At 47.0% G+C, this 27,923-nt stretch overlaps 1 protein-coding gene across 3 annotated transcripts in view; it reads right to left on the bottom strand.

Annotated features, from left to right (window-relative positions):
* MGRN1 (mahogunin ring finger 1) overlaps positions 1-27,923 on the bottom strand; it is a 52,822-nt gene that overhangs the window by 9,132 nt on the left and 15,767 nt on the right. For 2 of the 3 annotated variants that reach the window (XM_086854338.1, XM_086854339.1), the window contains exons 4-12: positions 26,632-26,778; positions 17,035-17,152; positions 13,888-13,954; positions 11,015-11,067; positions 8,704-8,751; positions 5,690-5,758; positions 3,622-3,781; positions 1,772-1,881; positions 844-915 (exon numbers count right to left, since the gene is read on the bottom strand). In XM_086854338.1, the coding sequence (XP_086710464.1) occupies positions 844-915; positions 1,772-1,881; positions 3,622-3,781; positions 5,690-5,758; positions 8,704-8,751; positions 11,015-11,067; positions 13,888-13,954; positions 17,035-17,152; positions 26,632-26,778 (844 nt within the window). The remainder of the gene's footprint in view (positions 1-843; positions 916-1,771; positions 1,882-3,621; positions 3,782-5,689; positions 5,759-8,703; positions 8,752-11,014; positions 11,068-13,887; positions 13,955-17,034; positions 17,153-26,631; positions 26,779-27,923) is intronic. The other variant, XM_086854340.1, reaches the window with a different exon arrangement.

The raw sequence follows: 27,923 nt of genomic DNA, 5'->3' as shown, positions 1-27,923 counted from the left end.
CCAGGAACACTGACAGTCCCTGTGGGATGCTTGCAGAGAGCCAGGTCATGCCAGAATGGGTTCAAACCTGAACCAGCATCAGTTTTCTCCAGACCTGACAAGCCCAGCAAGCCATGTTCCTAAAAGGCCAAGCATCTGAGCTGGCTTGAGCAAAAGAAAACTGCAACCTCCTTGACAGAGATGACAGCCATGGCTGCATTTGATGGGAATAAACAAAGAGGGCACAAATAGCCTTACTGGCCTGGGGGCTCCCTCACCTTTCCCAGCTCCTGGACCCCCACAACTGCCATTCATGCAGCACTCCAGTTACATATTCCCAAACCAACTCAGAGGGTCCCAGCCAAGACAAGCTCCATCCTTTCTGTTCCCATTAAAGCAATCCAGCCAATGTTCCTGAATGCAAGACCAGCTCCAGCTGCACCTCTACATCCCAGCACCACAAACCACACCAAGATGTGCCCACACCAAACTGCCAAGGGGATGAGGTAAGTGCAAGGAAGCTTTTGGGTGACTGTGGGGACTGCAGCTTGCCCACAGTCCTATGAAGCTGTCAAAACATCTTGGCCAGCAACTATAAATCAGCCAGGGGACAGTCCCTGATAGTCAGCTGTGCCAAGCTGCTTCCTTCTTGCTTGTTCCTCCACAGGCAAACCAGGGATGTCAGTGATCATGTGTGCAGGGTGTGAGCATCTCACTGCCAGTGTGAAGGATGTGGAGTGTCATAGCCTGGCAGGGGCACAGGCCAAACCCAGAGTGTCAGCAAGCTCTTGTGTGTAAAACTGCCACGTGCAGGTGACACTGCTGGCAGAGAGCTGCCAAGTGCAACCAGCCGAGTCCACTTACTGTTCTTACTTCCCTCCTAGGCTTCCTGCTGGGCAGGGAGACAGAGCTCACCTTAAGGGGTTTAAAGGGGTGCTGTCAAGAGAAAACCATGTTTTAAAGAAGTTCTTTATTGAGGTTAGTGACAGGAAGAGACACACAGCATCTCCTCACCTCGCTGCGGGTGACAGCGCCCGCGTCCTCCACACGCCACACTCTGCTTCACAACAACCCTCGGGGATTCTCCACCACCCTATTCCTCATCCCCAGCTGAAGGCAGCAGGGGGCAGATGGATAAACCCAACCTTTTTTTGTGACAGTAACTGTTCCCATGAAGGCCTGTAGGATGTTCTAGATGCAGTTGCCCTCCTCCTTATTTTAATCTCGGTGTCTCACACCCAAGCCAGCTGTGCAACAGCACTGCTCAATGAGCTGCTGCCCTTACCACACTGGGGACATGCAACTGGGCCCTGAGGCCACCAGCACAACACTTCCCATCCCACACTCCCTCAGATGCATGCCAAGACACCCAGGGAAGCTGCCACAAGGAGGCCATTCTACTCCCATGCCAAGGGAGAACCCCAGTGCCGAGGGCATTTCATCCATGTGCTGCCACAGAGATGTGTGTGCAAGTCAAACTGGAACTCCTCTGGTCTGTTTTCACCACCCTGTCATGCCCAGAGTCTGCCACTTTTCTGTTGGGACAGACAAGAAACCTTCCCATCCTGAGATTTCTGTGGATTTGTTTCCTCCAATTCAGTTGTGTTACTAATCCAGCAGGTTGATAAGAAAAGGTGGCACTGCTTGGGAAGTCCTCAGTGGAGGGTGTGACCAAACCTCCTGAGGTCCCAGGGCCACCAGCTACCAGTCCAAACAAGTCATGCACCCACTAGCTGCTTGGTCAGGCTGAGACCAGCGGCCAGGCTTTGTACAGAGATCACCAGGTACTCACAGAGTGCTCATCATGGTCCACGCTCTGTGCCAGGACAGGGCTGAATGACACTGGCGACAGAGCCCCCGGCTTCTTCCTCACCGCCCGGATCTGCAGCAGGGCACGGAAGGCTGGAGAGAACAGGAGGTGGTGATTGCCCAGCCCAGCAGAGCCAGGCCATGCCAGAGCTCCTGGCCTTGCCAGACAACACTGCTGGCATGGGGGAGCTCCCCTGTGCCTGGGGAGTGGGGCGATGGAGCGCCCCAAAGCCAAGTGATGGGGCCGGGCTTCCAGTCCACTGATCTGCGCAGGGAAGGGATCTGCTGGCTGAACAAGTCTGGGTACGCAGAGCCCTTGTGGAGAACAGGCACTGCCTGCCCCAGTGCAGTCATGGACAGGGTACTTCAGCTACTGTACAAGTGCAGAGGCCCAGAGAAGTTCCCCTTAAAGGTAGGTCACAGCAACATAAGAAATTTTTTTCATAAGAAAAACATGAGGAGCCTCATGAGCTCGTGTTTTTTATCTCAAAAGCAAAACAGCCTCAGGAGTGCACTGTATGCTACAGCTTGGGTGCGAGACCCATTAAAACCTCTTTGGGTTCCTTCAGACCCCACAAACCTCAGCCCTGGGGTGCAGCTGTAGTGGTAAAGGGCTCCAGCTGAAGGGTTAGTGACTGTCTCCAGCACAGCCACCCCTCAGTCCTCCCACCACCACAGCTTTGATCTCCACTCCCTGCAGATCTCTTCTATCTGCAGATCTTTAATATTGCTTGTTCCTCTGTGCCAAGGGTGCGTACAAACGAGCCAGACATCTGTACTGATACAGCTGTGAGAACTTGCCAGGCATCTCCCTAGTTCTTGCTGCAGTCAGCCCCTTCAGGATCAGCCTAGAGCCAGAGAACAGAGGTACAAATCTATCCTTGCTGCCTCTGCACTCCCCAGAAGCAAATTCCCAGGAAGTCTGAGATGGGGGCATTTTCCAAACAAACACAACCTACTCTCCTACAGCCTGCAGATGAGACAATCGGCGTTTTATAATGTGCTACTTATAGTCAAAGCTGTCTGGCGCCTTCCTCTGGTGAGATCTTGCTTTTGGTTACTGCTCTTTGCCATGTTTGGACTTAACTTCTCAGGCCAAACATCCATCTTAGGTTCTTTATTTCTTTCCCTGAGAATTTTCAGTTAGAAGCAATCAAATACCTCAGAGACCAGGGGGTAAAACACACACTTTGCCCCTTCCAGCAAAAACACAAATTTCTCAAGGGCCTCCCATGCTTCTGTGCTTTTGAGAAAATGCACAGAATTCAGCAAATGCTGCCTTAGTGTCAAAACACATATTTAAGTTTCTTCCATCTTTTGAGACTGAGTAATGAAGGGGTTAAGTAAATCCTCCTAACTCTTGGCAGAGCAAAAGACTCCAAACTGACTTATCTCATCCCTGCCTCCTGGTGAAATCTGGGTAAGGTTGTCAGAAGATTAAAAAAAATCATGCTATGTACTTGAACAGCCCTCCAGTGGTACTGGCTGCTCTCTCAGCCAGATATTCTCAGGATAAAGCTTCTCCATCCCTCCCTTTGGGGCATTTTCCATCATCTTCACCAAAACACAAGAACTGCTGACATGGCACAGCCCAGAGCACCTGCACCTTCAGATCCACCCCAGGGTGAGGTGAGTGGCCAGGGAGGCACTGGATAGAGAGCCACTCTCCTCTCCTGTCTGAGGACATTTATTCTAGGTGCCAGCAATCTCCAGGTGCCAGTGAGAGCAGCAGCACGTGCGATGCTGAGCCTTAGGGTGGGGTATTTAACAGAGGCCGCTCCTCCCAGCCTGCTGTGCCTTATCAGGAGCTGGGGAGGGGGCCAGGGCACTCACGGAGCCTGCAGATGGGGCAGTTGTTGGCCTGGTAGCGCAGGGTGTCAGCACAGGAGTTGCAGAGGCAGAGGTGGCGGCAGGGCAGGATGAGGGTGTCCCGCAGGTCCGACAGACAAACCACGCACTCGTTGCTGTTGTCGCTGTTCTCGTCGTCTGAAGGCTGTAAGGGGAGGCAAGGGGTTGGCATGGGAGCAGTGGGGGTTATGCCAAGCTGCCAAGGGACAGGAGCCTGATGGAGTTTCCCACCCAAAAGCCTGGAAAACCTCTTTTTGCAGCTCTCAGCAGGAGCTTCTCAAGGAAAGCAAACTGTAACCCACACAGCCCTGCTCTCACTCCTTCCTCTCAGGGCACTGTGAATTCATGGCAGAGCTGTCTTCCCCCAGAGCCATGTTCTATTCAGAGGGAATCCATTTTGGGGCAGGGATCCCCTTGACTGAGGCTGACCAGGAACAAGCTCCTGCCTCCCATCCTGGTGGCTCCAGGGTCATTAGGGAAGTGAACTTTTTGGTACTCTGGCTTTTCTTCCCCACAGACAGAGCAGCCCCAAAAGTGTGCTGCCTGTCATTCCAGCCATGTCCAGCCCAGCTTCCACAGATCCCCAGAGCAATTGAGTGATTCTCCTGCACTCCCTGTGCTGGCACAAGCTTTGATGCAGCTGTAGGAGAACCAGGCCAGGGTGCTCACCTGCCCACAGCTACCCTGGTAAAAGGCACAGTGTGCACCCACTCAACATGAACATGCTTCATACCCATCTCTCTCAGAGCCCCACATATTGGATCACAGCCACTGATCAAGCTGGAAGAGAAACTCACTCTCCAGCCACAAGACTGACACCAGAAAACTCCACAGTCTCCCCACTGATGTCACAGGAGTTGTGCCAGAGCCCACCATGATGACCCAGGATGGGGTCCTCTATACCTTCACTGGGGTCCCCTTTGGTCACCAGGGCTAACACATGGGCAACCTCAGTGTAAAAACAGCAATTGTGCTGCTGCCACATCCTCACCCAGCCTTTTTTTGAAGAGAGAGCAGGCTCTTTGCTGTCCCACTCACATGATTTGCTGAATGAGGAAGAACAAAAATGGCCCCAGGCCACTTGTCTGATGGGCCAGGAACATGGGATTGCTGAATCACGAGAATCATCACAAGACCTTGGTAGGCCCAAAAAGAAACCCTCAATCCTGTTAGTAGATCCTGTGCAAGAAAAATCTTGGAAAATACTTTTCCCTCCTGCCTCTTTGGGTGCTACCTGTTGGCACAGGCAGACAGGGATCACAGGATGCTCTGGGAAGGACACTGGAGAGGAAATCCTGCTTGTTTTGCTCTGTGGCTACTCCACTGTGTGCAAACCATGGACTCCACAGCCTGGAGCGGTGTGATCCCAAGGCCAGCACTGGCTACACTCCACAGCCCAGGTGGCAGCAAAGGGCAGCTCTACAAAGGCTAAAGGAAGAATAAAGCAGTCACACAACCTTGTGCAGGGCTGTGCAGCAGGCTGGGATCCAGCAGCAGCTCCTGCCTCAAGATGGGAAATGTTTCTGGTTATGGCATTTGCGTATACATCCCTTAGGGGTGCTGTGCTCCCTCCTGCTGGGCAAGAGGAATGTCTCTGGACACTTGCAAGCCCCAGAGAGCTCAGTTTGAAACACTACAGGAACATGCAGAACCCCCAAGCAGAACATGAAGGAGCCACAAGAACAAAGCACAGACACCATGACTGCCTTGACTGCAGAGAGACAGCAACACTGGCTCTCCACAAGCCCTAAAAATCCGTGCTCTGACACACCCCTAGGGCACTGATGCCCTTCTCTCCTAGCAATCCCAGCCACAGGGAACATCCTCAAGAGCCTCACGCTGCCCAAAATTACCTCAGCACAACTCAACTGACTGTTTGGGCCTGACACCAGGGATGATCTGCCATCCCTGGGCTTCCTGGCCTGCAGGAATGCCACAGACTTGACTCTGGGAAGCACCTCCACATTGCCCTGACAATCCCCATTGTTAAGCTCAAAAGCAGAAGGTGCAGGCAGGAAACTCCCAGATGAGGGAGCCTCCTGGGTACCCTTACCTTGGTCTCCTGGTTGTTTTTGTTCTCGATGCCGTAGATCTCCTGAAGCAGGTAGCTCACCCGGTCAACCTAGGGGAGAACACCACAGCTGGAGTGACAGCTGCTCTGTCCTTACTGGTGTTATGACCACCTTTCCTCCCTCCCATATTACACCCAGAGCTCCCCTATAGTGACATGAAAAGGCAACAGAAACAAATATTGCAAAGGACAGCCGGGAGAATGAGTCTCTCCTTGCTCAAAAAGTAGAGCCCATCCTGCCTGGTCTGAGCAGAGAGTAACAAAAGTGGCCAGCTGGGATATCAAAATCATCTAAAAACAAGTACTCTGCCTGTCCCAGACATCAGGAATACACACCCACAGCTCAAATAATCCAGAGGCAATCACCCTTCTACAGTCCTCACCTCTGTGAGGCCCTGCTTAACTTTAACCAAGATGAACTTCCACCCATTTTTGCAATCTCAGAGGATGGGCTGTGCCAACAGCTCCTTACTGGCACACCAGTGTTCATCATGCACCTCCCTGTTCATCCCCTGGGAGCATAAGATGAAGCTACTGAGGACAGACAAACCATGTCCCTTAGCAAGAGAAGCACTTGAGGAATAACTCTATGTTAGTGCAGTGTCATTTACTGCCATCCCCAGGCCCTTGGTGGCATCTCTAAATTGGGGGTGTGGTGGCAGAAGGTGCTTGAGGCACAGGTGGAAGTTGCTCAGAGCCCCAGCCTGGGACAAATCCAAGCCATGACTTCTGGAAACTGGCAGCTGCCTGCAAACCCCACTGAGCAGCTGAATTCCAGTACTGAGGCAGTCAAGATTCAGTCCTGTTAAACATTTTCATTGATGATCAGGATGGGGGGATCAAATGTAACCTCAGGAAGTTCACAGACAACACTAAGTTTGGTGGGAGTGTTTATCTGCTGGATGGTAGGATGTCTCTGCAGAAGGATCTGTAACACCAGGGGAGGATCAGGTTGGACATCAGGAGGAATTCCTTCAGAGAAAGGGTTGTTAAACATTGGAAGAGGCTGCCCAGGGAGGTGGTGGAGTCACCATCCCTGGAGGTGTTCAAGGAATAACTGGTCTGGGTGGCATGGTGGTGATCAGTCACAGGCTGGACTCGATGATCTTGCAGCTCTTCCCCAACCCAAATGATTCTGTGATCTGTTGCTACACAGCAGCTTCCCCAGAGCAGGATGTGCTCCTCCACAGAAACCCTCATGACAGGTAAAAGGGTGGTTGCAAGGTACCAAAGAGGCACATCTCACAAAAAGTGGGAGGAAACAGTTTCCTGCCATCTCCAGTAGCTGTCTAGCTCCCAACGTGCAGTCAAGCCAAGCCACCAACACCCCAGCACTAAAAAGAGCTCAACAATCCCAGTGCCTCTGTAATTTCCATGTCAAACTGGCCTCTCTCCTCTCCTCTTGTCACTGCTTAGAAGAAGAGTGGCTTTGCCCAGCCCATTTGCCAGTTCAGAAATGCTCTGAGCTGGGACACAGCAGTGATAACAAACCAATTCCAGAGTCTCCCTGTGTAACTCAGTGTGCAGCTCACAGACAATCTGTTCTAGGCCTGCATTTCATGACAATGAGATCAGCTGTTGGACTGCTGAGCAAAACCCTCTGCAGTGGCTCACAACTCACCCAGGAAGTTTGGGAACAATTATGTGGGAGATGTTCTTTTGTAACTTGGCATTTCAAAGAGAGCCTTGTTCCAGCATCCTGACTCCTCAGAGAATCATGATGAGTGACTGTGAGTGCAGAAGTTGTCAGCTCAAAGCACAGAAGAGGTCAGGAAGAAAGAGGCCCAAGTCCCTGCAGGAATCTGTGTTCCTTTTGACTTCTTCCCTCTAAAAATCCTGAGGAGCTTCTATCCCAGTAGGGAAAGGGTGAACAGTGCAACAAAGCTCTTCCTGGGAAGAACTCTAGGTTTTCAGAGTGGGAGTAATTCAGAAGGAGCAGGTAGCTGTACACAGTGCTTCACCTTCATGCTTCTCCAACCCATCCCACACTATGTCATCCTTCCAAAGGTTTCTGCTGCTATTTACAGCCTCAGCAGATGCACATGGAGCCACTGGCCAAGTCCAGGTCATGGTTTTCTGCTGACCCATCTATTTGTATTCATCCATGCTGACTTTCTGCAGACATGTTGGTGCTTACACTACAACTGATCTCAGCACAGAGCAGTTCAGCTCATGCACTGCTGCTTCTTGATCAATGCCCACAAAAGGCACCCACAGCCCTGGCAGTGCAGGGAGGGGAAGGCAAAAGAAAAGCAGGAATGGCAAAGAATGTACAATGTTACACAGATGGTTTACTCCAGACATAGACTCTACACCTCTGCTCTGCTCTGCTAAGGGTGCAGATGCTATCTCAGTTTCAGTGGTGCTGTGTGTTTTTCTAAATGCCATCTTGAGCTATGATTACTGATACTGCTTGTAGTTCTTTTCTGACCCAGGGATTGGAACGAACATCTTGGAGCAAAGAGTGTCTTATTAAGGCGCTTAATGACCTTCTTTGTAACAAAAGGTACTTAATTCAAATCAGAAACTCCTAGCTACCAAGTAAGCAGATGAAGTGAAACCCATTTAAAGCTAAAATACAGCACACAGCTAAAGCTCAAAGGATCAACCACCAAAATTTCATCTCTTTCCTGAAGACATTTCAAGCTGATCCTTGCAGCAGAATCACTACCAGATTTCTTTTCAGAAGCTGAAATTCTTGGCAATCTTAGTAGCTTGCAGTTGCTTATGTATTTCTGGTTATGCAGGACTGGATGCAACCTCGGTCTTTGTAAGACACTACCCAGCTTCTGCACATCACACCAGACCAGGATGGGGGACAAAACTGCAAAATTAAGGGTGGCCAGCACCTCGCTGCCTTTGCTTACAAGATCTGAGCTAAGAAGGTGAGATCTCAGGCTCCCAGTGAACACCAAAGCTTCCCACTGGGTACAGCCAGGCACCTGTGGGACACCAGCAAGTCTTTAACCAAGAGTAGAAAGGAAACAAGTACTTACAATTTGCTTCTGTTTTAGCGGTTTCACAGAAAAACTGCCATCAACGTGCTAGCAGAGAAAAAAAAAGACATGAAAGCATTAAATAGCTGGAGTGTACAAATCAGAAGGGGCTTGTTTCAGAGCTGGTGTCTGCTGGCTAAGGGGAGAGTAGGGTGTGTATCAGCAGGACAGCCTGGATGGCAGCAGTGCCCCACAGCAGAGTTAGTGGAACAGGATATTGGAGAGCTACTGGTCTGCTCCAGTGCAGAGCCACGTGGACTTGGCTCGAGTTAAACCTGGCTGAAGTGGGTCAGAGCCCCCACAAAACTCCCCTGGCATACTGGATACTTTCAGGTCCAACTGGGTGCAGACACTTCTTCAGCCAGTCCAGCAAGACTTGGCAGGGATATTTGTTAACACCCAAAATAGCACCAAGTGACAGAATCACTAGAGGCCAAAGCCCTGGCAGAGCAAGGGGCTGCCATAAGGCTGAGAACAAGGTTTGTCCACTAAATGGAGTCAGAAACAAGTCCCATGTGCTCACATCCTCAGAGCTGTGGAGCCTTTCATTTGCTCAGTAGCAGCAAGCACAGCTGGAACAATTCTGTGTGTGCTTGGTGCCAGAATTAATGATGGGAGTAGGGTGCCAGTTGTACTTTCCCCTTTATCCACAAGGGCCACTACACTGAAAGAAATGAACTCCCCTGCCATAGCCTAGGGAGCAGCATCAGAGGATGCTCCAGCAGGTCCCGTGAGCAGCTGCAAATCTGCATCTGTTTGCTGAAGGAGTTTCAGAAGGAAGGGACAACAGCATTGCAGCACAGACAAAACAGTCCTGTTTTCAGGCAAACAAGTTTCTGCCTTTGGAGGAGCCGCAAGGTCAGACTACACACAGGATCAAGGTTATTCTTCTGATCTTAAAGATACATACATAGCAAGTTACAAAGTCCTGCTGGTCTGTTTTCCTTCTGAACAAGCTCTGGGTATCAGCAGTGCTCATTTATCAAGGACCTCCCCTGGATTTATGGACCTAGACTTCAAAAGCTGCAATTACTTTAAGGATGGGGAATATATTTTAACCAAACAGGGAGGATGAGGAACTCAACATGTACTTTGCCTGTGACTTTTTATTAAAAGAGAGATTTTAATCTTGTTTTAAGCATTCAGTGGAAGATGAGAGGTAAGAAGTGGCTGAACTATGACTGAAGGATTCCGGTGTGTTGTTTTTTCACATCAGCCAGAGGAAACTCCAGTAACATCCCTGCCCTGGTCCTAGGGGTGCTGCAGCTGACTCCATCTCATTTCTGACAGGAAATTGCAGGAGTAAAGCTACCAACAAAGCAAATGCTAAGAGCAGCCTTTCTAACAGGGGAAAACTCACTTTCTTCACAGACCAAGTCCAACAAAAAAAGCAACCTAGAACACTTAGAGCATCTTCCAGCCATATGCTTCCTTAGGACTGACTGTGCTTGCCATGCCCTCTGACTCAGCTTGTCATCATCTACATTATCCACCTTGGAGGAACAGAATTAGGACCTGGCAGGAACCAGGCACACTGAGATACAGAAGTCAGCCACTTGCCAGCTGGGAAGTGGAGAATTTCCAAGCAGCATAGCACCGATGCTGCTCCCTCTACACTTCCAGCTCTGCTCCAGCACCTCTTGCCTCACCTCAGCATGTCACTACAAGTATCATCTGCCCAGAAAATGTGTCTGCAGTATTAGCACTATCAGACACAACAGGGTTATGCTATGGATAGGTCCAGTTATGGATATTGCATTTGTTTTCAGGGTCCAGTTTCCAAGGGAAGAGAGTTTGTTATCAAGGCTTGTGCACACAACTTGGCCCTACCATGTAGGCAGGGTTCAGTTACATCAAACACACCACTCAGAAGCAGTGGAACTCAGCCTTTACACAGGATGCATGCCAATCCTTCCAAGAGGCCTTGGTCCTGTGTGTAAACTCAGGCTAACATTGGTGCAACAGGGTCTGAACACAGCAGATCCAGTTCTGCAAAAATCATGAAACCCTGGAAAACTGCATGGCAGCAGCCATGGTCAGCACCTTCCACCCTCCACGGGAGGAACACACCCTCTCCACACACAGGAAACACCCCTGCTGTTCTCTGAGTGACCAGCTCAGGTACAAATGATAATTACAGGCTGCACAGGAGCTGCTGCAAATGATTCTTGGTAGTACAGCAGCACCCAGGAACCCAAATCACAGGCCAGGACTCGTCTGTGCCAAGTGTTATATAAATACAAACTAATGACCTGTGGAAATGTTTACATACACAAGAACAGGGAGAGGGATAAAAAAACCTCTCATTTACCTTTTCAAATGCAGCCAGAAGAACATGGGCATGACCAGTGACCTCAACCACCACTGCAAAAAAAGAAAGGACAGAACTGGTTAAACCTCTCAAGCAGCACAAGCATAAAAGTACCCTGAGCTGAATTTTAGTCCACTTACAATTTCTGAGCTGCCATCTGTTCTATTTTCACCTTCTCCTGCATTTAGAACTTTTCTTATCTTGTCATCAGGTTGGCTCAGAACAGAGCAAGAACAAAACCCTGCTGGGCTCTGTGATGGACCCTACACAACCATGCCTTCATTGTGCTGGGTGCTCCAAACTATCCCACTTTGTTAGCAGAGGTTGGAAAGGGACAGTAAAACAAAGCACTTAGTGGGATTCTCCTGTCCCCTGAAATTCCTGGGTGTAATTACCTGAATTTATCACAGATCTATCTGGTTTAATAGCAATTGGCAGCACTTCTAGCCCTGTTACTTATTACCTTATTTCAGTCTAGTCAGACATGCTTATAAAACATTTATTTCTCATACTGACTTCAGACACTGAAACATCCCTATCCAGCTTTGTCCAAAGACAAGCATTTTCTCTCTTCCAAACTTGAGGGTTCCCTCTTAATCCCACAGCAGTGGAAGGGGCTGTCAAAGGTTTCAGTATTGCATTCCTGGCTCCTTCAGCAAATAGAGAGAAGAGAAGGTGAGGTACAATCCCAGTCTCTCTCACTCAGCACTCTGAGGCTCTGTTCAGCTCTAGCTGGTTGGATCCTTTTCCTGAATCCTCTTCAGACTCATCATATGGAAATGGGAGACAGAGTTTGTAAAGGAGTCACAGAGGGAAGGGAAGGCATGGAAGCACACATCCTGCTTGGAGTGATGAGGGCTGGGCTCAGCACAGGCAGAAGAGCTGCTGGGCAGCTCTGCCCAGAAGGTGCAACTCAAGGAAGAGACTCCTGCTCTGTCTAAAAGGGAAAGGAGCTCCACAGCTTCCTTTGGACTCCCAGAACAGCAGAGACAACAGAGGAACCATTCACTGGACTATGGCACACAGACCATGTTTGGAAACAGCTGTATGTGAAAGAGGGGAGATTCGCCTGCAGATTTGCTGGGTAACTGAGGTTGGTCATCGCAATTTGGAATCAGGAACAAAACAAAATACAGGAAAGTGGGTTAAAACTGGGAATTCTCTTTGCTCCTCTCACTGCCAGCCAAGAGCAAGGCTGCTCTGTCTCTCAGAGTAAACAAAATTCAGGTCCCTTCCCTCAGTCTGAATGGCCAAGGAAGAGGTAACAATTCATATCCTCTGTGCATTCCAGGAGTGTGTGTGTGGCCAGAGTGGTGTGACCTGCTAACACTGCAAGCCATGGCAGAGTTCAGTCCAAACCAGCATCTCCCCAACTGCTATTTTAATTTACCATTCAACCTTATTTAACATAAGTGGTTCCAGGCCAGCTGTAATTTTCCAAACACACCACACCAGCTCCTTCCAGGCCCATCAGTTAAAAAAAAAAGAACCAAATTACAAAATTTCCTCAAATCCCACTCAAACTCACACATTTTTGTGCTGATATTCTTTCCGGGAGGGGATTTAAAAGTTTGAAAGTTTTAAAGGTTTTCTAGGTTATTAAAATAGATGATAGTACATTACTGGCTAAGACTGGGCATGGAATGTGCATAAATGTATGCTTCCCATACTGCCTCCTGTTCTATTTTTGATCCTTCTAGACATGCCCAACATTAAAGAGTATAAACACCTTGCCAAATGTTCCATAAACAGAGGAAGCTGTTTTATATTTATGGTCAAGAAATACACATATATGTCGATTTTACTAAGGGTGCCTGAAATAACTAAAAATAGATGCACTTTAGAAGTAATTTCCTTTATGTTGCACTGTGCTTTGTTAGTCACACTCCAAATTGGCTTATTCAGTTCTATTTCTGTCTGCTTGGAAGACTGTAAAATAATGTGATGAGTTTCTGGGCTTTTTCACATCTACAACATAAGAAACTAAGCAAGTGACTGACCTGAACAATGTGATCAACAATGGATTTTTTCTTTTCTAATTATCTTAAATTCTGTACAAAATGTTACAGAAGAGAAATGCTGGTCCTGCTGGCCATAAAACCCCCCAGTTTCAAAGAAAATGTGATTTCCTTGTGCCCTGTTCATTGCTGATACTCCAGATGAGCCCAAAAGCACACATCCCCTAAGGTAAATATCATGTAAGGTGGGTAATTATCAAAAAGCAATAATCTAAATAGTCACTGGACTACCCTCTCCAAAACAGCAGTGTGCTTTAAAAATAATCATCAATTAAACATAATTATGAATTATGATTAGCTATTAACTATTTTTAAATAATCAATAATTATTTTTCCTTAAAGATTATGCTCTTCTATTATAACCATTCAACATCCTCCAAAAAAGCATCATTTCAAACTGCTGAATGAAGCTGCATTTGGCTGAAGAGTGACCTGAGTATTTTAAAGCCATTTCCTTTTCTGTGCCCATTTCCAGGTTTTTAGGAAGACAGCTGACCCCTCAAGAAGAAGGAGAAAAGAGCAGCTCCACCCTCTTTGACCTATAAACTGCAAAAGCAAAACCCAACAAGCAAAGATGTCATTTGCTCTCATTTGTGTGCCTGACACTGGTGGCAGAGCCAGGAGCTCTCCTAAACACTGTTCCAACACTAAATAAATACCTGGCCATTTTTCCTGTAAAAAATGAAGGCTATTTTTAAAATGTTATGTGGTTATTAAAAGGTTTCCCTTTTAATAAAGGGAAGTTTTGGTGAACTCCTGAAATATTTTTATTCCAAGAAGGTTAGTCCTGAAAGGGGTCACATAAGCTCAGAGAGAGCCAGGAGAAGACCATGGGAAGAGAAGAGCAATTCTTACCATCCCCTTCATCCACCACTGCTCGGATGACCACAGGGAACACGCCACGGTCCAAGTCAAAGTTCAGCTGAGAGAAAGAAATGAGTTGAGATTACACAATTCACACCAGACTTGCCTGAAGACAGCACTGGTGATCATGTTAGTTCAATGCAGGGCTCTTCAGACAGACCCCCAGTTCCTGGTTTCAAAAGGACATGACTGAACAGGAGGATTTAAAATTCCAAAAATTTAAATTCCAAAAATTTAAAATTTGAAACATCAACTTTAAAAGGGAGTAAACTCCAACATACACACATTGACGTGGCACTAAACACCAGCAAAGCAAGGCAAAGGATCTAGGTTTGAATTCCAAATGGTATTTAATTTTCATTAATTCATGTATCCTAAAAGTCTTCTGAGTGATTTGCAGTAGGACAAATTTCTCAAAATATATCCAGTGCCACAATTTTGCCTACATACAACAGGAAATATTTGCTTTAGCACAGCAGCACATTGTGCTCCCAACACCACAAAGAGACCCTGGCTCTGGTATGAAGTTCCTGAAGACATAAAAGGAAAATCTGCAGAACTTCAAGCTCCCATAACACTTTAACACCAGACTGATTTTCATCTCTTGGCATGTTATGAAATGCAGGTCCTTGAGCTTTTAATTGGTGAGAGTGAAAATCTGAGTGCAAAGGAAACAGTCTCGGCTTCTCCCTTTGCCCTACACTTCATTAAAGCACATCAAAAGCTCTGTGTCATCTTAGAAATACAAGGAAAAGGCAACCTTACAAATACTGTCCTAAGCCAGGAATGGAAGTGGCTCAGGGACTGAATTTCTGCTGTTTTTGTTAATTACCGACTTTTGTCTCATCTCTTGCCAAGAGTGAAAAAAAAGATGTCATTTCACCCTGATGCTCCAGGTAATCTGTTTTCAGTTTCTCCATGAAAACTGAGACTCAATTCCAGGTGCTGCAGCACTGTTCAGACAGTGTTTGGGGCTCCCACCACTTTGCCACAGCCCCAACATCATTTGCAGCCTGATTTGCTCCAGTCTCTCAAAAGATAAACCATTTGAAGGGAAAGTCACATCACAGAACTGAGGTTGCTTTACCATTTTCCAGTGTTCTTGAACAAAAGGCCTCTTTAAGGCACCATTTCACATTCATTTTTAGGGCCTGAACACAACTCACTCGACACAAGCCATACTCTATCATTTCCTAGCAAATCAGTAAATGAAGAAGATAAAATAAACTTCTATAAAGCTTTTCACAGAACAATCCAAGAAAACATTAGTCTCCCTTCTTCCTCAGCCAAGACCTACGTCATATCCGAGTATTACACTGAGCAAAAATATGAAATAAATCTGGGGGTTTTGAACAACACCAATAACAAAGCTGGAAAGAAATCTGAAAAGTCAATTGTATGCAGCTAAGACACTGCCAGCTCTCTCAGATAACAGTGCTTCATTTTGGTGGCCAGTTAGGAAGATTTAGGACAAGGACCAATATGTAACACAGAGCTGACATGGGAGGGGAAACTCTTTGGAATCAAAGTGCTTGTTCCACATTTTTTCTGGCTCCCAGTAACACAAGTGAAAAAAAGAGGAAACAGAGGATGCAGCAGAACAAGCAAAGAGAGCTGGAAACTCACTTTTCCTTTAAGCTGTCAAAGGGATGTGACTTTAGTACTTGAGTTAAAACCTTGCTGACAGGAACAAAAGTGAAAATTAAGCTTCTCAATTCTTTAAGAAGAAAGGGAACTGAGCTCTCTCAGACAACAGAAGGGATTGAAAAGCAGCTCTTCCAGGCTTTTGTAGGCTGAACTTGTGAAATCATCTATTGGCAGAGAAGCTAAGACATCAGGAGACCAGACTCTGCAGGCTCTTGGTAACTACCACAGCATTTGTTAAGGCACGGGACTGATTATAGTTGTAATTGTAACTTCAGGACAATAGCTATTCAATCTTTCAAATACATGAAAGATTACTTTTTTTTCCCTTTTTTCCCCCTTTTTTGTCTTTTTTTTTTTATTTTCTTAATAGGTAGAGTTATCTACCAAGGTTCACATACACAATACACTTGCACAGGCTTGGGTCAGGAAATGAACACCATTATCAGTGTGCACTTCCTGGGAAAGGGGTCCACATTTCTGTACATATTCTGTACATATTCTGCAGCAGTAGCTACAGAATAACTATTCTGCCTTTGAAATCTCTTATCACAATTCTGCACAGAGCAGGGGAAAGACCAAGGGTTTCCTTCCCTATGCCATGTGCAGGGGAAGCCCTTGGGTCAAAGTTTTAAGGCTCAGAAATTAGAGTCTTACTGTCCACGTTGGAATTTTGCAGATACCAAGGATACCAAAATTAACAGGACTCCACAACGTTTGGTATGCAGAAAAGTCACAAAGCTTAATTAAAACCAAGCCCTGATCTGTTTGCAGTTGTGGGTTAAATTAAGAAGAGGAAAACATTCCTATATTCAGCACTGATGCACCAGTGTAAATCTGCCCCAGAAGAATATCCCTTCACTACACTGTACTGCTACATAATAGCAGATAGATAATAGTGTAGGATGTGTCCCTTTAACAGAACAGGACTCTTCAGAGCAGTGATCTCCAAACTATTCTGACTATTCATCCCATCTGTAATGTGTTTTGAGCACATATTCCTAATATATGTGTGTTTATCATCTGTTGGTTATATACCTGTATTTCTGAAGTCCTCACCACACCCTGATGAATTGTATTGCATGCACCTCATTTTGGAGACCCCTGTTCTAGAGGACCACCCAAAAAACTGCAATATCTTAAAACTAAAACCCACAAAAACAGAGATCACAACAGACATTTGTTCCCACAAGCTCTTTGGCTGGCAGGGAGAAGAAGGATAAGTAAGGCAGGTTTTCCAGGAAAAGCTCCAGTGTCAATCTCTGCAGCCTCCCTCCCTCCTAAATCAGCTGATCAGTGATATCAAAAGTCACCTCTCTGGATTTCCTCACAGTTGGTTTGATTTGCCTGCTCCTCCCAGAGCAGTACCCACAAAACACTCTGGAGGAACTTGGAGAAAGTGTCTTCCAGCCATAACTTTGTGGCACTAAACAGAGGCCAGTGCTTCTGGGACAAGAGGGTGCAGAAAGAAAGGGACACTGAGAAGACACTTACCTCATCATCCTTCCACTCTGAGAAATCAATCTTGAAGGAAGGCAGGGAGAATTGCTGGCTTACCCCTCTCTTGTAATGAACTGTCTCGGACTGCAGAGAGGGATTCTTTGTGCTGTATCTGAAGGAATGGGGAAAAAGAAGAAAACTTGCTGTAACAAACAACTGCTCCCTGCTCAGCTCTTGCTCACTCCCGCCCATCGGCCTTTTCAGGAACCACAAGTGGCAGCTCTAAGGGCAGAGCTGGCAGGGGCTGGCAGCCATTCAGTGGGGACACAAAGAGGGAAGGGGAAGGTCAAAGCAAGAAGGTGAGCACAGGAAAGAGAAAGCAGCGCAGACAGGCAAGGTCTGATCGTGTCCATACTGACCTGCCTGGGTGTTGGAGTACAGGGGGGTGCAGCAGCATGGCAAAGGCCTGCTCCCTAAATCCATGGCCTAGCAATGCTGGCTTTAAGCCCAGCACAGTCCTGTTTTCTGCAGGAAACCCAGGAAGAATGAGCTATGATTTAACATGGAGAGCAGACAACCCAGCACAGCACCAAAAGCTCTCCTGTGCCTCCCTAGGACAGCTCCACAGTGGGAAATGATGCTTGGCTTCCACCATCCTGCTAAGCCATTCCAATCCGCTCCTCAATCCCTCCTGTGCTTCCCCAGGGGTGTTGCAACACCACCTGAGAGACAACAACCATCCTCCACCCCAGCCACCCAGAAAGAGTCACAATTCCACTGTCTCAAAGCTTGTCACTGAAACATCAGCACTGCCAGGCTGGGATAAACATCTGGAATGGGACCACAGCTGCCATCCACCATCTTCTGCACCCTGAGCCCACCTCGTGCTGTCCTCCCCAGGAGACATTTCCCTGCCCACTCCCCCTTTCTGGAGGATGATGTCTTGAGCTGGATGTGCACAGTCTCTCCCAGTGCTAGCACAGGAGAGGAGGCAGTGAACCCCAAAGCAGGGTGGGAACAGCTGAATCTGCCTTTACCATCAAAGCCTTTCTTGTCAAATTACCAACTGTGTGTTCAGAGCACACTGACAAACTGGAGAGAGATCCCCTGCCCAAGAGACACTGCAGCAACATCCTCCCTCAGCACAGTGACAAGACAGGCTCCAGCTCTACAAGAAAATCCTTTGCCTTTCTCTGGAAAGCTACAACAGTTCCTGCACTCTCTGAGGATCCAGAAGGCCAAGTGTCACAAGATCCACGTTAAATGCTCAAAGGTCGTGACAAAGGGCAAGTTCACCACGTGCACTTTGCTCTTCCTACCAAGGCAGGTGCATTAAGTTATCTATGACAATACCTTCAGAGCCCATTCTGTACTGTGCTGAAATTGTGCTGCTTTACTAGAAGGTCTCACTCCATCTTTTGCATTTCAAGCATGGTGAGGGGGAGATCAGAATGACAGGTCTTTTATATGTGAATTACAGAGTGAGCAACTGAGTGAAGTTTTATTTACTGAGTTGTCAAGCACAATGAATAGAGCTAGTCTGTATCTAGCTCCTTTTGTGGCACTCTCAAAGCTTCCCAGCTCTGCAGAGAGGCACAATTCTCCCTCCACAGCTGGGAAAGCAGGGGATGGAAGAGTGACTTATCTAAGGTGACAGCAAGTCAGGAACTTACTGGAAATAAAGTGCAGAGGAGAGAGTGGAGGTGGGAAAGGGGTGTAAACATGATGCTGCTGTGTGCCAGGAATGCTGGAGGACTTGCATTTACAGCACCAGAAACCCAAACTAGGCTGCAACACAAAAACAAACAACACTCTTCCAAGAAGGACAGGGCAGAATAATAGATTGACTTGCTGCTCTCACCGTCCCTGGGGAAAAGAAATAAGCCAGGCACATAGATTTTCTGCACTGAAGAGTAGGACAGAATTATTAAGGAGCCTTCCCCAAGTGAGCTTTACGCCTCAGACTGTGTGACTACCTGGCCCCCACTGCCAAAACACTTCAAACTTGGATCTGAACACCCAGATAACTCTGAACACCTCCAGCCAGCAGCCAGTGGGTTGGTAAATTCCCTGGAAGTCTGATGACCCCTGACTGATTCACAGAAATAGATGATCCTTCCAATGTGATGCAAAGGTTCTCTGCACAAGACCACACGCCCTGTGCTACACGGGAGGGAAACCTGACAAGCTGTTTCAAAGCAGATATCCTGCATATCAGGGTCTAAGGGGCCTCTACCCATCCCCTGCCCCTTTGATTGGCATCTGCTGTATCCACAGTCATCTATTCCCTGCCCATGCTGCTGGGGGCTTACTGCAAACAATAGAAGGGAAGCTCTGCAGAGCTGTGCAGATGTGTTACAGAAAAAGAGAGCATGTACCAAAGAATAAAGGAGAGCAGAGAAGCAACATGCTGCCTCTCTCTGCATGAATATGAAAGCTGAATGTTTGGGCTGCTTTTGTGGCACTCTCAAACTGCACTGGGCCAGGCCTCCATCCAGGAGGACAAAACCCTCTTGTGACCACTGGCAGCTCAGGACAGTGGAGAAAGTGAGGGGGGTCTGTCCTATAAGGTCAGGACCAAACAGAAATCCTCAGTCACAATATTTTAGACCTGTTTCTTTGCTCAGGTACCCCTGACAGCACAAGAATCACAAGCAATCCGAGGTACCCCCACTGCTGGCTGCAGCAGCAGCCCCCAGCTCTGTCCTCAGGGTTCCTGCAGCCCATCTCCTCCTGTGAGCTCCGTGACACACCTTTACTCCCAAAAAGCAAACTACACTCTGCACTGACTTCTTCTTCCCTAGTGTCAAACCTTTCTACCCTCAAAGCCAGCTGTGTATCAGAGAACCAGCAGGTCAGTGCCCCTGTGACTATATCCCAGTGATTTCTGAGAGAACAGGAACAAACTAAAATTATTCCCCAGTCTTACTCTTCCTCTGCCAGCTGAGAAGCACTCAGTGCCTGCATGGAGAAACTCAATCTGTGGCACCTGCAGACCCTAAGCAGCTCCCTAGACAAAAGTGCCATGCTAGAGTTTGGCTAAACAGAGTTAAACTTCTGTTGCTACATGCTCACTGGGGTGTTTCCCCCTCTTCCTCACCCCTGGTCTGTGCCTGGGGAAGTTCTCAGCAGGGCACCAGTCCCAGCTCCTGCAGATTTCTTCACTGCTGTGCTCCCCCTCAGCTGTGCCTGGCGCTGGGGCTCTCAAGCAGCCCAAGGACAGTTCCTGTTCCCACAAGCACACTGGGACCCCTGGCTGAGAAATGCCACACGAGGATCCTGGCCAGGCTGACTTACACAGAATCTGTTTACACAGAACACTGTCCAGACCCCATTCCTCAGGAAAAGCAGGATGCATGGAACAATGTTGCCCCTAGGTAACACTTTTGACTAGAAATGACTGAAAGAATATGTGCTTTGAAGAACCTGTAGACAAAACAAGAGTCCTCTTGTTGCAGCTAAAGGTGTTTCATGGCAATCTGGAAAGAACCAAGGACAAAGAGAGCTTCAGAGGGTACTCAGGAAACAATTCTGTCACTGCCACAGGCTGTGACTGCCTGGAAGGCTCCATGTCCTCTTAGAGGTGATGAAGAAGGAGTCAGTCAAGTTCTGCTGGTGTTCAAAGGGGACATAAGGTGATGTGGAACAAGTATCCTCTCCTCTCTCTCCCACCTGCTCATTTTGAGGCAGGATCCCACAGGTCAGCTTTTGGGGAAGAGGGAAGTTGAACAAATGTTTCAACTCTAAATGACTTTTACTGATAAAAGAAACACTACCAAACTACAGGAAGGCCATAGCCCTGGGTCTCAGTCAGAATTAGATGAGATCCACCCCACAGAGGCTCCCACAAGGAGCTTGGAGGTTAACCAGGTGCTAAGGCATTGCACTGCAATCTCTGAGAGTCTTCTCCTTCCCTCCTGCTTCCTTCAGGACCGAGTTTCCACTCCTAGCCAGGCAAAACAACCTCTCCCAATGCAGCTGAGACCCCAGTGCCCACATTCCCCTTCAGCCCCCGCAGAGCCAGGAGCTGCTGGGAGCACCACGCTCCCGGCTCCAGCCAGGCTTCAAAGCTCACACAACAGCTACACAGAGAGGCACAAAGGCCACAACTCTTAACACAGACAGAGGGTTTGTGTGCTTGCTGAAATCTATAGAATTTGGCTCTCCAGCCTGTGAACTCTGCACACTCCAAGTGTTCCCTTGGGGATTGGTGTGTGCCTGGATCAAAGCCATAAAGGCTCGTTCCTAGCAAAACCCAGCGCTCGCCTCTGATTTCTTCACACAGAAGAAATCTCTGCACAAAGAATTCATATTAATCACTACAGCCAAAAGCAGCAAGAGCACCTTTCAAAGGCCCTGAACAGGCAGAGGCTATTAAATAACCGAAGGAACATCTGAGTGTCTCTGTGTCCTACGCAAGCCTGAATGAAAACAGCCGCGGGCTGAGCTACTCGTTGGATTTCATTTTGTGACCCAACTCTTCAAACTTCCACACGCACACAGAGCAGAGAATCATTGCAGTGTCATGTCCCCCATCAGCTCACAAGACTGTGGGAGGAGGTTTGGGATGAATGTAGCAGTCATTGCAAAACAAACAAGGAAATGGGGTTTATTTTTTTTTAATAAATCCATTTGCACATCAGCAACACAGACAGCACAACCCCGGAAAGGGCAAGGATTGCAGAGCTAGACTGACCTATTTTCATTCTGTTTTCCCTTTATATTGAGAAAATAGAACTTGGCAACAGCACTGGGATATGGGAGAGACTCTTTTCTGTTCAAAAAGGAAGATATTTTTCATAAGAATGGACTCAAAGACTCAAACCTCACACGTCATATTTATCATGAGTTCCTGATCTGCCTGGATTGCTCATGCCTTCAGAACTGGCTCTTTTAAGTGCTTCCAGCTACAGGCTTGGTTTGACTTCTTCCCCTGAGGAAAGAACTGCTGCTGTCATGTTTGAACTGCACAATCCTTCCTGCTAGTCAGCAGGACACCTACAGCTGGAAAAGTCCCAGGGGCACTCCCAGGAGCAGGTTAATGGTGTGCATATCCAAGATTTTGCCAGACAAGGCAGGGATGCATTCACAGGCAGTGGAGCACTCATAAAAAGAGAATACAAATATCTCTGCAGCCTGCTCCAAAAACACACTTGTCTCCCAAACCAAGGGTATCTAAGGTACAAATACATGAACCAGGGCATGGAGAACCTGCAGGAGAAGGCAGGCTACAACTGGAAGTCTTTTTCCTATTCTCTATGAGCTGCTGCCAGCCCTGCAATGGAAATACAATGCAGAGTACCCTCTCCTTTGTCTGGAGGGAAATTACATTATGGGCAATCACTAGTGAGTAGTTGAGGTACAGCTCACATACCCCCATGCTTCTCCTGATTTCCAAAACTATGGAAAATGGACACAGACAGAAAAATAAATAAAGCTGAAGATACTGGAGGTCTTGAGCTCTTCAGAGACAGGTCAGTGCTAATTCCTTGCCACTAAAGAGACTTAGGCATAGACAAATCTCTGTTACCCTTGGGGTGATGCACTAGCTCATCCTCTGAGAACTGATGTGTTTAATCTTTAGAGTGAGTTCTCACCATAAAGTAACCAAGCAAAATACCATTTCAAAGGTAAGAGAAGCAGTCCCCTCCAGATTTAAACTAATCTCTGTTTCATCTAAAAGGCTTCTACAGATAACTGCACTAGCACCAGGAAGCACAGGAACCTTCCCCTGGGCACAGGGCTGCAGAGGTGAGCACACCTTTATAATCATGAACACAATCACCCTCACCAGACCTTGCTGGTCATCTCTGGTCCCACAAAAGCGATGACACAGCTCCCTGTGAGTTCAACAGTTCAGGACAAGAGGCAGGCAGCTGTTGGGAGCTACGTGTTCCCAGGATCTTGGCTAGGAAACACTGCAGCTGAGCGTATCTCCCAGCACAATTACCTGGGAAAGTCTGCTGAACATACTTTGAGACAGGTTAGGACAGGACTGACAAAGCCACCAGCTTTTTAAATGGAGCCCAAATAACTCCAGGAGAAAGCTTCCTGGCTTGCAGAAAGGCTTCCCCTTGGTCATGGAAACCAGCTAATCCCAAAGCCAGGCCCAAGACACAGCGCTGTGGCTCTCAGGTGAGCAGAGGCTCCACAACAAGTAAAGCCACTGCTCAGGGAAAGCCACCTTCCCCCCTCCCTCCTCTCACCCCAAGCTGCATGACCATAACCACGTTCCTGGCAGGAGTTTTGCAGGAGTGCTGATACTATCAGGATCAGTGGCTGTTCCAGCAGAGAAGCAGGAATAACTTGTTTAGCGCTTCTAAGGAGCCATGCTGCAGGCTGAGAGCTGGGAGAAAATTCCTGCTTTTCACAGGGGGCCAGAAAGTTTCTCCCATTTTAGGATTCAGCATTGATTAAGGAGAGTGGAAAAAAAAAAGGTGTTTTGTTTTAAAGAGCATCTTAATCCCAATCAAGTGCAATAGAAGTTTTGAATTTATATACAGGACAGCTTTTGCACATGCTTGTTCCATGAAGGCAGCTGTTAGCACCAAAAGAGATTGAGGAAAAGGAAAATCCACCAGCCCAGACAGGGGAAAGCTGCATTCCTGTTAGTGCACTGAAAATGCACTCGCTCCACTCAGAGCTCTAAGAATGCAGCCCAGATTTTTTTTTTTTCCACTAGAATTTCTAAAGAATAAATCAAAGTAATTACAGCACTGCCCTTACAGAACTGCTTTGCAAAGCTAAAATCAGAGCTTCAAAAGGTTTTTACTAGCAGCCAGCAAATCCAGAGAAGCAGAGATGCCTACTTGGGCAGCTGCACTGGCCCCAAGACGTGCTTCAGGAGCAACTTCCACATGGAAAAATAGCCTGGGTTGAATTAAAGGAGCTTATAAAGTCTAAATTTGTATCTGACTTCCCCCCTACACATCTGCACGAAATCAGGATCATGCCTTCCAAAAAGTTCCCTGGCTTCTGGTGCAGCCCCTGCACCCACATTTACATAACATTTATTGTTCAAGCACCCCAGAGCAGAACCAGGCAGTTCATCATTCCTGTATTATGGAGAAATGAAAGTATGATTTATTAAATGAAAGGCCAGAAGTGGAAGAAAGAGCTGAATGTGGGTGCTTTGACCTTTTAGAAGGTTTAGTGCACCAGGGACTGCTGCCACCCCAGCAGATCAGCACAGAACCATCAGCTAATTTTTCATTAGTGGGGAAACCACTGCTGATCCTGGTTTCATGCAGAGGGTTCATGAACACAGGCTTCAGCTCTGCCATCTAACAGAGATCCCTCTCTCACTGAACCATGGACAGGGTGGATTAAAAAAATTCACATTAAAAAAAAATTCTTTGAAGTTGACAGCTCTGTTCATGTTCAGAAATTCTACCTAGGAATTGTTCAAATTTAATTTAAAAGCCATTGGGTAGTTTGTGTTTGCTGCACAAGTTTTAAAGGACAGAGAACAGCACTGGTGACAGTCACTGGCTCAGTGCATGGCACTAAGTTTCAGAAAATGTTCTTTGAACCAAAACCTGTGTTTTCTTCCTCCAACCAACCAACCAAGAGGAGAGCTACTAGCTACAGAGGACTGAAAACACTCTCTGTCCAGAAACAGTTGGTTATATTTGGTAACTAAAACAATTATACTAAGCAATTATTCTTCAAGGCACAACTTGACAAGAGAGACTCTTAAGAGTCCAACATGAGCAGTTTAACCAACAAGAACAAACACTGCCGGTCACTCAGGTACAATTCCAGCCCAACACAGCCTGGTTCAAAACGTGGCCTAAAAGTAAAATTTAAAATGTTTCTTTTTAAAAAGATAGATTTAAATAGATTTTAAACTATATGGATATTCTTTACAGATTGTGGCATAAAAAATATAGCACAAAGTTTGATATGAAGCTCACTGTGCTATAGATGCAGATGTTTCATTGCTACTGACCAGTGACAATGAAATTCTCCTTCAGGGTAAACCAACAGGGGAAAAAAAGATTAAAATCAATGATTTAAACCAAGCCTTACTGATTTAAGCTATGGCTTAAGTCTAGCAATGTAAATTCATCCACCCTGGCCATAGAGGCCCTTAGTTCTCCCCATTAGCCCATGGATGGTTTCCTTCTTAGGTCAAAAACCAAGGAACACTGCAGGGCAGCACGAGGGACACTGGCCATCTCTCCACGTTGTACCTGTGTTAGGGAAAGAGGACTTCAATCTCCAAGGCTGCCATTCCAACACCTTCACTAGCACTAAATTCACAGGAAACCTAAGGACCTAAGAGACAGAACATGGAAACTTTATCAGGATTTCTAAGGCATCCTGCTGCATTCAGCTCTGCTCAGGAAAAGCTGGATCTAAAGAGAAAGTGTATTCAGAGTTCGTTGAGAGAACATTTTCAAGCACTTTAAAAAAGAGCTTATTTATTACCTCCCAAAAATAAAGGCAGCCATAGGCTTCAACAGAAGGGAAAGGTGCCTAAACAAAAAATTCTGGATCAGGATATCCTCCAGTTTGAAGGAATGCATATCTGGATTGGAGAGTTAAGCCACTCTCATTTCTAAAAATACACTATTCATTGATCATTAGTGGGATGTTTATACTTTGCATAAAACAAGTAAGCCCTGTTATGATTTGTCCTAGATACTTCTCCCTGCTGCAGCCTCTGCAGGTCCCTTCAACCAAGGCAAAGTTTAGTCCCAGCTCCAGAGCATCATTGCAGAAGCCATCAGCACTATGTCCAGGGGCCTCTGGTCAGCCAAAAGCCTCTACTAGAGGAAGCCAAGAGCTTCTGTAGCCTGAATCTTCATTTACCCCTGGAGCCAAAGGAATTCTTTGTCCCATGGCCATTGGAAGTGCACCACACCATACCAGCAGCTCACGTGCACCCAACTCACACCAGGCAGAGCACATTCCAGCCACCTTTGCTCTGAACATAGAGAGGAAATTTTTCGTGGTCTTGTGGGATACAGTGTTGACTGGAATGGTTTAAATGTGCTCATTTAGATAAAAAGGTTTTAAAATCTGGAGGGGATGTACTGTCAGGATATAAGAAGGTTCCCACAGATGACATTTGGGTCATTTTTTCCACAGCTAACCAAAGACTGATGTGTACATGGCAGGAAACACACACAGACAGGGTTTCAGGAAGCAAATCCTCTCCCATCTCCCAACATCCAGTGTTGAGCTGGGCATTTATCCCAAAATGGGCTTTGTGTGGGTTTCAAGGCTTGCTATGTTAATGTCAGACTGAACTTTACTTTGATGGCCCAGATGCTCCTGTCACAGGGAACACAGAAAGGCAGGGAACTGGGTGATCTGGGAAAAAAAATAGGTACTATTTAAAGGGAAGGGTGGCTGGTTTTTTAATTTCACAGAACACCTCATTCACAAAACACAGCTGTAAGTTCCCCTCCTTTGTTGCACACAGAATGGTTTCCATACACCATGAAACCAAACCAAAAAGGGAACAAGAGAAGATATTGGCTATGTGAGGGAATTGAAAGTAATATTCAAAGTTATCAGAAAAAGAAAATAAATTCCCACTCTACCATGTGTGGCAGCACTGCCATAGGGGTGATTAGTGAGAGATGTTTGAAGCTCACCATCCCTTGTGCCCCTCCACGTGCCCACAAAACCAGGACTTACACGGCCATGCCACCAACAAACTCCTCTGTAGCCTGGCAGTAGATTGTGATGGCAACACGGGCATCTGCATCAAAGGTGAATTCCAGGCTGTACAGGACCTTCTGCTTCCCATTCTCCTCAGTAGGGCTGTCAACATCATCTTTATACCTGAAAGATAATGCCAGAGGATTAGAACATATCTTTATGAAATATCAACAAGATCACTCTGGAAATAAAGATAAAAGTACTCCAGCCTTGGTGCTCTGGGCAGGCAAAGCAGCCTGGGCTTCCACCTTGGGCTTCCCAAGTTTCTATTCTTTCCCCTAAGGAAGGTCTGACTGAAGTTATTAAAGTGAACTAATGATGGTGTTGAGGGATCTCACCCAGCCTTACAGTGCCAGGACAATAAGACTAGAAAGGGAGATCCTGAATATCAAATGCTGAGGAGAAGAAACATTCTCCTTCCTTTTAAATCTTTACATTAGGCTCAGTATTTGGGCTAAAGAAATCCTGCATGGGCTTGAGAAATCTAAAGTGTAATTCTTTTAATTCTGCAATGAAATGGTGCGCGACAGACAAAAAAAACCAAAGTTTCTGTAACACAAAGAACTCCTGAAGCTCAACAAAAGGTACCTCCAGAATCACACAGAAGATGATATTTCGCTCAGAAAGCATCCAGATATAGGAATTTCAATCACCTTTAAATGTACAAATGATCAAGTAAACCTCTGGGGACTGGAGCTCACACGCATTTATCGTATGAACAAAAATTAACACATCTAACTGCAAACAGACACAAGATAACCAACAGTATGAGCTTAGAAGTTATTTCAATTAATGTAAAAGTGAACCCTAATTCGGCTACAGGCTCCTTCACATCTGGATCCCACTGTGTGATCACCACTGCCAGGGCTAGTCCTTTCCCTACTGCAGGAAAAAGCACAAATCCAGGGAGGAAGGGATATGAAGCCAGCTCTGGGGCAGTGAGCTATGGCCATGGGGACGTAAGGCATGCCAGGAGTGGCCAAAGAAATCAGCTGATCTTGGAACAAGCAGCTGACACAAGAAAATTACAGAATGACAGAATATCCTGAGTGGGAAGGCACCCCTAAGGAGCTCCAGTCCAGCTCCTGGCCCTGCACAGGCACCCCAACAACCCCACCCTGTGCCTGAGCAGTGTCCAAACACTCCTGGAGCTCTGGCAGCCTCGGGGCTGTGCCCATTCCCTGGGCAGTGCCAGCACCTCTGGGGGAAGAACCTTTCCCTGATCTCCAGCCTGAGCCTGCCCTGGCCCAGCTCCAGCCGTTCCCTGC

Source organism: Cyanistes caeruleus, chromosome 17, assembly GCF_971803275.1.
Source record: "Cyanistes caeruleus chromosome 17, bCyaCae1.hap1.1, whole genome shotgun sequence".
Lineage (NCBI taxonomy): Eukaryota > Metazoa > Chordata > Aves > Passeriformes > Paridae > Cyanistes > Cyanistes caeruleus.
This window is presented reverse-complemented; position numbering and strand designations above follow the sequence as displayed.